The sequence below is a fragment of the Mastacembelus armatus genome, chromosome 4 (assembly GCF_900324485.2).
Source record: "Mastacembelus armatus chromosome 4, fMasArm1.2, whole genome shotgun sequence".
NCBI lineage: Eukaryota > Metazoa > Chordata > Actinopteri > Synbranchiformes > Mastacembelidae > Mastacembelus > Mastacembelus armatus.
In genome coordinates this window covers 4,983,695-4,994,735 of record NC_046636.1, presented here as the reverse complement: position 1 = coordinate 4,994,735, position 11,041 = coordinate 4,983,695, and the positions used below count along the sequence as shown (strand labels likewise).

The window sequence follows — 11,041 nt, the reverse complement described above, 5'->3', positions numbered from 1 at the left end:
AAAAGAACAGGCTTACACATTCATTCATTCGCATTCTCACAGTCCTATAATTTGTCACCTGCAATAATGACAACTACTCAACTCAGAAGTCTAATTTATTTTTTATATATAATCAAAATAGACAGTGTAAGTATTATCAGGTTGTTAACCTAAGTATTTAAGCTCTGAAAGGAGTTGACAGAGGATTAAAAGCAAGATTTATTCAAATTGTTGAAATATTTAATGCCTTTTTCAGATACATATGGCTGCTGAGGGAGCACTATAACAGTAACAGCAGCGAGGTCATATCAGGGTGAGTGAAAAAGAGATAGCATTTCTCTCATTAGCACAAACTATTACAAGCCTCCAGTGACATGGAGCGGAGCAGTTTATTGGTCCACCCTCTCATGAAATGAATCAAAGATCAACAAATGGAGTCCAGAGCAGCACCAGTTAAACTGTGGTGTATCGCGCAGGACTAGGACAGGAGCGGAAAGGTGAAGGCCCAGTGGGGAAATCAGACAGGAAGACAGGGTCGTAAGTGGGCGAGGCTTGCCGTTTCTTACGGTCATGTCTTCGGTAGCGAAAACTAAATGGCGGTCTCAGTGCCACAGGACCCCCAATTTCTTCAGAGGATGAATCCAAAGTACCTGTAACTGGTGGTTGTTGTTGCTGATTCCCTGGACCTTCAGCAGATTCACTGGAGGATGAGATGAGAGGATTAGAAGGGTTAACTGCAAGCGAGGGGTCAAAGGGCAGAGGGTGAAGCACTGCAGGGTCAAAGGGTGCAGGCTGAACAGCAGGGCTCACGGTGGGGTCAGAGGGAACAGGCTGCCAACCATTTTCTGGGTCAGCAATCAGAGGCGGGAAGGTTGAGATCACAGGCTCTTGCGGGAGTTTGCGACCCTGCGGCTGCGCTGGTCTGGGGATGTCTACTTTCTGAAGACAAACACATTATCACACCAAGTAAGTAACAGGCTCTCTCCATGAGACAGGAGTCTCAGTCATGCAATATTACATTACACACCACAGCTCTAGAAAGGATCAGGAAGACAACATAATTACAGCATAGAACCATACAATTTTAAATCTCACATATTTGAAGACACAGGCACAACATGTAAGATGTGACAGAGTAATTATATGGCCAGTGGCACCCATTCAGAAAGTTAAATGATCATTTTAAAGGTTGCTTTACTAAAATCTGAAACAACAAAGCATTAAACATTCATCAAATCTAGGTCACAGAGTGAGCTATTACATCCCCAATTTGCAGTGCCACGGTATAAGCTGATTGGCACTTCATATTATTTTACTGAAGTTTTTGTACTTTATTGATTTAGTGACTTTTCATTCACTTGAATGTTCTGTTCTTTTCAGGGGTATGCTGCTGTTTTATAGTATCTAATAAACTGTCATGGTTTGATAGTCTATAATTTAAAATTCACACGTATACTGTAGTTGAAAGTATCTTGAAAAGTCTACGTTTTTTTTTTTTGTCTGTCTGTCTCATTGAAGAAATTACAGCTGTGTTTTGGCTTATTTCCTTTATGGATAAAATGACAAATATTTCTGTTTACTATACCTGTACTTTGAACATCTCACAGGACACGCGAACATCAGGATGGATGTTTATGTTTCCACGCACAGATCCTGCACAGAACCCTTCAGTCTGAGAGGAGACGAGTAGACATTATAGTAATTTCTTTTAAGGTACTGGGCTGTTACAAGAACATAAAGCAACAGAATAGATCTGTGGGGGGGGGGGTCAAAAAACATAGAAATAAATAAGGAGAGTTCCTGTCAAGCTTCTTTAATGAAAGAATCAATTACTGCAGCCTTTTAGTGGTGCCACTGTTAAAACTAGAAATTAATCTGTCATGTCATCAACTTAGACTCCAAGACCCAGCTGCACTAAAAAAGATGGTGCCTGATCAATGTTTATTAAGGTTTTTAGAACAACATTAATTAATGTGTCATATTATCAATAAAGTAACTGATTTTTTTAAATAATGGAGCTGTTCGACATAATGGTCCTTGAACATCTTTGTATTGTTAGAAGAAACCAATGACATGCACTACCTGTATTTGTGTAAATGTTATTAAAGTATTACATACACTATTAGGCTGACCTGTACAATCTACTACAATTATACTGCAATTCTTTTGCAAATTCACCTTAAAAAAGTTTATTATGATAAAAGTTGACAAATAAAAGTATATGTTTATTACTGAGGTCATAGTTAAATGTGGTATTCTACCTAAAGAAATAATAGGTGTAGCTATCTAATTAAGGGGCCCCTAGATGTCCAAAATAATGTGTGTTTGGTAAATCTCTAATTTTGCATATGCATACTTTCTGCGTTAAGTACCTGTGTGTCAGAGTCAAGTGTTAGTCGCTGGCAGGTGCCTCTTTCCGTCACTCCCTCTGGACACTCTTGGACTGTATACTCCACAAAAGTGGTTTTCACTGGCACAACCTGAAATATAAAAATAATAGGGCAAGAAAGGGGCAAATTACTAAAATACACGCAGATACACGCAGATCAGAGTTGATATGGTTTTGTGCTGTAATGTACAGCAGCTATCATCATAGAGTTAGAGCACAATGTACCAAAACTGGGCCATTATATGCAAAGAGGAGCATTATACCGAGCCCAAAAGTGGTCTATTCAGTTTCTCATTTTCCCTCAAACAAAAGCCTGGGTAGACAGTTATCTCTAAAGTGCCTTGAGTAATCCTTTGTAAAATTGCCAGACTCTTGCAGTAATGGTTCTCATCTGCACACAGAAGCTCAAAGGTGCAATGCACTTCTCATGTACATCTACAGGTTGTAAATGTATTTTCTCAATAAACACAGCATTCAGCATGCTAAAATCAGCCCCTGACCTTTGTTTTTCCCATCAAAGTTAATAACACAATATCTAGTCATACCTGCTCAGCAGCTCTGGTGACCTTCTTTACCCCGAGTCCTGCACCCAGCCTGGACTGTCTCTTATAGGATGCCAGAGTGATCTGAGCAGCCTTCACAGCCTCTGGGCTGTCTACAGGCAGCAGGACGGGGCAGGTTGGACAAGTCTGCTGGAGCTTCTCAGGGGGATCTGCAGGGACCACAGTGTGATAAATAATATGATTAACTCAACTCAATTTGCACTGAAATTACACCATAAAAAAAGAAAGATTATGTGAAATCATTTTTGATATATCAGAATTAGTAGTACAACATTTTGGAACATCTGTTACTGATTTGATAAAGCCCACAAGAAACTCTGTTACACAGATGCACATGTTTTCATTTAATCTGGCTGATTACATCGCTTTCAAGGACTCTGAAATTGTGTATAGAATGTGCTTCATCGACATTACTGGTCATTAGGGCAGGGTTTGGTTTAAAGTGGAGTTTGGTAACCTCCATAAACTCTCTAAACAGGCAGAATTATTAAACACACCTATAAGGAATGTGCAGGTGGCATAAATAATCTAAAAATAAGCAGTAGTTTGATATTAAGGTGAAACCAGTAGATAATTCTTTTCATATTTTGTTTGCTATAGGAACATGCATGATGCAGCACAATGTGGTAAAAGGTAAAATGTCTGGTATCACTAGTCCTCATACTGTGAAATTTTGCAGGATATAATCAAGGTTTAAGGTTGAGGGGGGATTTGTGTCATTATTTTCATACAGTGATAAATCATTATAGAGTGTAACTGCTCCCATAGATACTAATATGAAGCTAAAAGAATCACAAAGCTTCTTGAACAAAGCAGGGTCATGCTCTGCAACAGTGCAGAAGTAATGTATTACTGCAAGTGTCAAACTGCTAATTTCCATATATGTTAATGTTACCTGGCACCAGAGTGCAGTCGTAGCTGTACAGATAGGAGTATCCCTCTGGTGTGTGGAGAATGGTGGTGTTGCAGTTGCCTGAGATTTGCTGGAATTTATAAAACAGTGGTTGTCACAATCACAGCCACCATGAAAGTCCAACATCAAGCAGAGAAACAGTAACGTGTATGTGCACTGATACTTCTGTTCTTTGGGAAGTGAGGAAATTCTAGCCTGTCTTCCTCCTCTAGATGACTGATGAAGGGTAAGACTTGATTTAAAAATAATATTAAGTTCAGGACACAGGCTGTACTGCAAAAATCTACATCTGCAAACACGCAAAATATTGTATAATCTAGAGACATTTCCTAGCAACAAACAAAAGCTCTTGTTTAGCACACTAGACATATAATTTCTTGAGACAGAATACAAATCCCTGTCAAATCACTGCAAAAGAAGTATGATGACTTACCCAAATGTAAATGGGCTGTTTTGTAGTGAAGTGAATGCATTAGGTCAGTATGGATGAATTATGTCAATGAGAATCCTCACAAATATAGAGAGATAAATGTGTGTATGTGTATGTGTGTGTGTGTGTGTGTGTGTGTGTGTGTGTGTGTGCGTGAGGGTGTGTGTGTGTGTGTGTGTGTGTGTCCTACTGTTTCCATGAAGGGTCGCACGTCACAGCGTTTCCATGATTTTAGACTACCTATGTGACACTTGGTCTCCAGGACATCCAGGTCTAGGTAATACACATTGCCTGCTGGGCCCTGACATACACAAACAGAGGCAGTAGAGACAGGAGATAAAAACTGTGTGCTCAAAATTTTCCAACAGTCATGTTATATCCTTATTATATTTTTTAATGGAAATACTGTATAACATCATTAGTGCAGATCACAGTGGCCACAACAATCTATGACACGTCTGTTGTGCAATTTGCTCAGTTACATCTTTAAAGAAACATTTAGGTTCTCTGTGTAATTCCCTATAACATGTTTGCACAATGTTGATTTGAGCTGTACACTGAAAACAAATGTCATCACTTTGAGTTGACGTAACGGCAGTCTTTTCAGGTCATGAAGTTGGACTGAGCCTCTTAAAATCTGACCTGTCAAGCTACAATAGCTTTCAGCAGCTGACAGCCTGAAGTTCATAAAAGCCTGTTGTGTAGCCTGTTGGGTTTGTCCCAGTGGTCCTGCACCGAAATGACCTGGACATTATTAACAGTCACTTCAGTCCTAAAGGCCTTTTTTCATGAGGCGTGAAAGAGGATGGCTTCTTATTTCATGACATAAAATAATGTACTTCAAATTTAATGTTACATTTATTAAAAGCGACATGCACTGCTCATATTTATGGTTGTTTTTAGTGTTTAGTGGTTGCACACCATGCACCAATGCTGTAATTTTTCATGTCCTTGATGTGGTCTAGTGGTTCCCAAACTTGCGTCTGGGGAATCATAATAAGTCCTCGAGATACTTTAATTCCACTATGTTGTAACAATGGTCTGTGATGATTTCTGATTTCAAGTTTAATTTCCAACAACAAAACACAAACTTTATCAAATGGGGTCTCACTAATATGAAGCTTATAGGTGACTCTTCTTCACAGCCATGGGTATTTCAGCAACAACAGCAGGGAAAATAACCTCTCTACCCTGTTTTCTTTGTTGTCCAAATCACCCAGTGAAAGGATGGTACAGCATCCTCAGGCAGCTTTCCTCATTGAGCATTTATCTCTGTACTGACCTGAGCGTGCAGATGGACATTCGCAATGTAGTTGAGGGCAAACTTGTAGCCATCTGTCCGATCTTCATTGATGTAAGTGACAGCCAGACGAGACAGTTTCTCTACTGCTTTGTCGTTACAGGGAATAGGAGCAGGTTCAATGGGCGCCAGTGCAAAACCCTCACTGTTTGCAACGGATAGCAAGGATAATCCCACTAATAATGTGGAGATGGATTTGTCCATGGTACAGCAGAGGCTCAGCCAGGACCTGGTTTGAAGCAAAGTTTGTTCTCTTGTGTTTGCTTTCAGTTGAGCCAGTGACTTTTGGAATCAAAACAGGACACAGATGTTGAAATGAAGCCAAGGACAAAGTTTGATATTTGTGAATGAATGTCCCAGAGATTAAGTTAAATTGGGGGGAACAGTCATTCACAGCAGATAAATTGAGCCAACACAGAAAAAAAAGAAAAAGAAAAAAATGTATATATATATATATATATATATATATATATATATATATATATATATATATATATATATATATATATATATATATATAAGTATTTATAATACTTGTGTATAATGTTTATAGACTCACAATACTTGGGTTTAGGATTATTGCATTCCCATTGCAGATGTTTTCATCCTGATTGACAGGTGAATTAAGTGTGTTTGAATAAACCAATTTGCTGCAGTCGGCAGCTTGTTATGTTTGAACTAAAACCATAGAATTAGAATTATTGTACATAGTGTGTCAATTTTGTGGTTGTAATATTCCCATTTACCACTAGGGATCGCTGTGAGGCTGGTGCGCAGCACAGGAGGGGAGCTGTTTGTCCTTAGCAGAGCTGGGTTAATAATTCACTCATACCCAGTTAATTATTTTCACTATTAGATTTGTTGTTGTCTTAGCACATCATAACTCTCAATATTTGAGTTTTCTATAATAATTCCATTGAAAACCCTAATGCCCATTAACCTGACTGAATTAACTTCATCGTGGAAAATGAGTAATTATTTCAGCTGTTCCATCAGTGTGTTATTTACCAAAATTAATTTATATGAATTTCTTATGAATGGAATGCACAGTATATACTTTTTTTCAGAGCAGTGAACAGTGGAACAGGCTTGACTGTGTTATGGGTGGGGTTCACACGTTTAGAGCAGCCAGATTGGTTCCATTGTTCACGACAAGATCGTTTATGTCAGTCACTGCAGTTGAGTACAAACTAGGACACAACCAAGCCTGCCCTCTCCCTCTCTGACACAAACACACATTTACTTGATCTCACTTTTTACAGAGGTTTTTTTTGTAATGAGAAACAAAATGAACTACATGAATGATTCTCACAGGAAAAGGAAAATGTTTTTAAGGACTAGTTCACCTGTGATGCGACTATTACTACCACCATCTGTTCATTAAATCTGGAGCTGGGAGACCATTAGCTTAGTTTAGAATAGCTTAGTTTTGAATGTTCATTGTTTGTTCAATGGGAACATGAACTGCTAATTACCTGGATCAGGTGTGTTCAGCCAATCAGAAGCGGGAAGAGCAGGAATAGATGGAAAACAAGCAGGACAGTGTTCCTTGAGCAGCATGGTTGGGAACCACTGGTCTAACACATAATCCTTTAGACAATAGCTAATTGTCATTTTTTGGTTTGTTAGTTGTTCAGATTAAACAAATGTAGATATATACGTTTAAGTAGTGAGCTTTAAATGTGGTGTTAGGCAGATTTGATGCCTTTAGGTTGGCAGTTTCATGAGGGGATATGTTAAACTTGATGATGCTTTTGGTGGAAAATATCTACCTTGAGTCTTTACAATATTTAATGTCAAATTCAAGTATAGTGGGTTCTTTTTGCAAGCATCTGTCCAGGGATAATCATTTAATCCATTTCAAATGTTCACTGAACCAGCTTCAGCTCTCACCAGACTCTGGAAGAGGAAGAAAGAGAGACTCGCTCAGCAGAACAAATTCTACTAATATCAGAAGAAAAAAAACAGCTGCCTCAGTGTCGTGTGTGTTATTGTGTGACTGTGTGAGTTTGTTTGTGGGTTTTCACACAAGAATGTGCACTGGTGTTTGTCTGTGTGCACATCTGACCGTGCAGAGCCATGCATGCATGTGCGCGTCAGTGTTACAGGAGGCAGTTGTGTTGCAGCAGAAAGCAGAAAGAGTCTGTGGGGGAGAGATAAGAACGGCGAGGCTGCTCCAAGGACTCACTCTACCAGCACAACACCAGACCCAAGTTAGACAAACCTCCTTTGATGTGAGCACAGAGTAATCTCCCCTTCTGCTCGCTGCAGAGAGATGCCATGCTGTAGTGATGCCCAGACCCAGATAGGATGGGGCTGCTGCCACTGAGGCTTCTGCTGTTCACTTTGTGCAGTGATGGGACTAGGACAAGAGAAGAGGAATTTCAGTGTAGCATGGTCTAAATGCTCTTTTGAAAGGTTTCATTGGAGCTACCCGTAGTGGAAAGTTTCACTCTGACATGGTCTAAATGCTCTTTTATTTTATTAGTATTGTTTTCAGTGGAGAATTTCAGTTTAGCACTAGTCTAAATGCTGCTTCAAAGGCTTTTCCACCTGGCCAAGAACACGTTTCTAGGGAAAATACTGGTAGAAATCTCCTCCTGTGTCACATTGTCTGCCAGTAAGAGAGGACAAGAACTGGGATCTTTACTGCACTCACTGCACATTTAAGAAGAAATAAGCCCAATGCCATTTTTTCTCCTTCCCTTTCACATCACATTCAGCCTGAGATTTGTGTGTCTCAGTCAGAGTATTTACAATTTGTCTTTTATCATTACTTTGTCCATCTCTCATAGATATGTGTGAATGAATAGAACAAAATTACAGGATGACAGCCAGCCTTTATCTTTAGCAAATCATCCTCTTTATCTCCATCTTGCATACCTTCGTTCACATATTCACTCTCTTTGCCTTTGTCATCTCTCTTGCTTTTTATCTTTCACTGTTTCTTTTTTTTTTCTTTCACACAATGCTGCTGGGATTTCTTGCTTATCTTATTGGTCACAGTCTCCACAGTAAAGGGAAGACATTAGGATGGAGAGAGAGCAGGAAGAGCAATAATTCCCTAATTTAACTGGTTTCAAACTTTTTTCCTCTGGAAGACCTGCTTTCTACACTGCTGTGGCCAAAACATGGACACTGATACTAAACTCATTAAATTTCACTGTAATTGGTCAAGCTATGAGCTCATGCCTTCCCAGAGGACTGGCATTCTCTGTAGCAGCGGTCACAAATCCTTGTCATTTTGTTTGGATAAAGTAGTCAGCTTTAGACTTAATTTCCTGATCATGTTTTCAGCTTTTCTTTCTGCAGCTGCAGGAAGCAAATGAGAGCAAGACGCCCATGCTAAAACATTAGTTGTAATATGGGAAGTTTCATGGTTTTGTTCTTGCATTTAGGAGACAGCTGTGCATTAACAATAGAGATGGATGAATATTATTTCTCATTTTGCACAATAATAAGGTTAAGACAAATTTTTCAAAAACTCCCTGTGTCAATTTTTTTCCCCACATTGTACATTGTAAGTAACAGTCCAGTGTTGCATCACATTATTATTAGTATGTATACATATCACACATGCTTTTTTCTATTAGTATTTTTGAAATACTGAATATATATGATAACACTCAAAATGAGGATTTACTGCAGTATTGTTGTATTAGCCTGCATTTCTTTTATTACGTGTGTAACTGCCAACTGAGTATAGCATTATGCTGTACTTGCAGAAGGAAGATGCTCATTGATGCTAATACATATATATTAATAGATTTTTTCCTTTTTTAGGAGTTTAAACTTTCCTCACTATTTGTTGATTCTTGCTTAGTGAAAGCAGCTGCCTGCTGCAGCTGGCGGGGGAGCTCAACAATTACTTCTCCATCCATAAATACATTGAAAAACCAAAACACTGAGTTGAAAAGAAAACAGAAACCTCCAGAGGGCTAGAGTACAGTGGGGTGATGGTTCATTGTGAACCTCTTTCACAACAAATGTATTCATAATAATCACTGTGTAAATAAAAAATATTAATAAAACAACTACTGGCTTGTTATGCACAGAGTTTTCTATGACACATGGAACAAATTAGAGTGAGTGATAAAGAGAAATCACAGGAAAACAGATGAGCTGCTGAACCATTATAGTTAATGATGCTGTAAATGCAACATATCCTTTTCAGTCCCAGACAGAAGATTCAGGGGAATATAGTCATGTCAGGGCCTATTATAGAAACCCAGAGCTGGGATGATGATGATGCACAGTATGAGAGACTGCTTCAATCACTGAATGTGATTGAAGTACGTGTGTAGTACTCCAAACTCTCTTGTGATGCATTGCCCACTCCTCATTTTACCTCAGTCTCTAACTGAGGTACATATATCACAACTAGTCACCTGCATAGAAGTCTGTGCCAGTCTTACTAACAAAAGAATTAGTCACTAATACTGTAGTCATTCAGAAAATTTCATAACGTCTACTTGATATTTATACTTCAGTCTTACGTGTGTGGGCATATTGTATGTCTGTGCTGCCTATAGACAAATGTGTCAGGATTCATGTGACTATTTGCACACTGTACTTTACAGAATTTGAAAGCCTGTTTGTCCCTGTGAACTCATGTATATCTTCTCTGTGTGGTGTTTGTGTGTTTCCAGGTGCGTGGGAGAGAGAGACAGGGGTTATGGAGAAGTCACTGAGTCAATGCATGACCTTGTCTAACCGGCTGGATATCAAACTCATGACAACTAAAACTTTTTCCGCCCTAAAACCTATTTATACACCCATACAGGCCTCTTTGATGTTGGCACTTAAAAGCACCACTAACTCACCCCGGAGGAAGAGCCTGGCACACAGAGGATGCTCTGGATGTTTCAGCCTGTGTGCGTGTGTGTGTATGACTGGGTATGAGTGAGCTTCTGTACTCACCATCTGAGTTTAGCTTCATGATGACTAACCATTTTTTAAACTTTGATATTTCTAGATATAACACCTCTTATTTCTTTTATGTCCGTCTGCTCCAGTGTCTGAGGTGCAGTCTTTGTTTTCTGCTGAGATGGTTTAATAATTTTTCACACATCTAAATTTTCTCACGTCCTATCATCCAGTTTTTTAAAAATTTATTTATCTTTTGCCTAAAGAGAAAACCTAATGCTATAATGTACCAGACTGTTGAGTGTTTACTGCACCTGTATTTTTCTATCAAGATGCCACTGATCTTCTAGCTTAAATTGTTCTCAGTCTGCTTTATATACCACAGACTTGGGACGGCCTTGGCAGCACGCCATTTCAATTATCTTTTGCTTTCACTTTCTCAGGGTAATCTTTTAATCTTACTGCTCTCCACCTTAGTCTCAACTCAGTCTTTGAAAATCACTTAGCAATTTTTTTGATATAATGGTCATCAAATATTGACTCTTTTTTCCGTTTTTCAGTCTCACATTAGTCCGCTGCTGTACGGAAGCAAACTGTCATA

General features: G+C 38.9%; 1 protein-coding gene across 1 annotated transcript; it reads right to left on the bottom strand.

Annotated features, from left to right (window-relative positions):
- Positions 1-77: 77 nt before the first annotated feature.
- Positions 78-5,817, bottom strand: LOC113139959 (fetuin-B). The gene is made up of 7 exons (XM_026323615.1): positions 5,557-5,817; positions 4,465-4,575; positions 3,827-3,914; positions 2,914-3,080; positions 2,352-2,459; positions 1,565-1,651; positions 78-918 (listed from the first exon to the last, which is right to left on the bottom strand). The coding sequence occupies exons 1-7, from the start codon at positions 5,776-5,778 to the stop codon at positions 433-435; spliced, it is 1,269 nt and encodes a 422-aa protein (XP_026179400.1). The 5' UTR covers positions 5,779-5,817; the 3' UTR covers positions 78-432.
- Between the last annotated feature and the right edge of the window lie 5,224 nt (positions 5,818-11,041).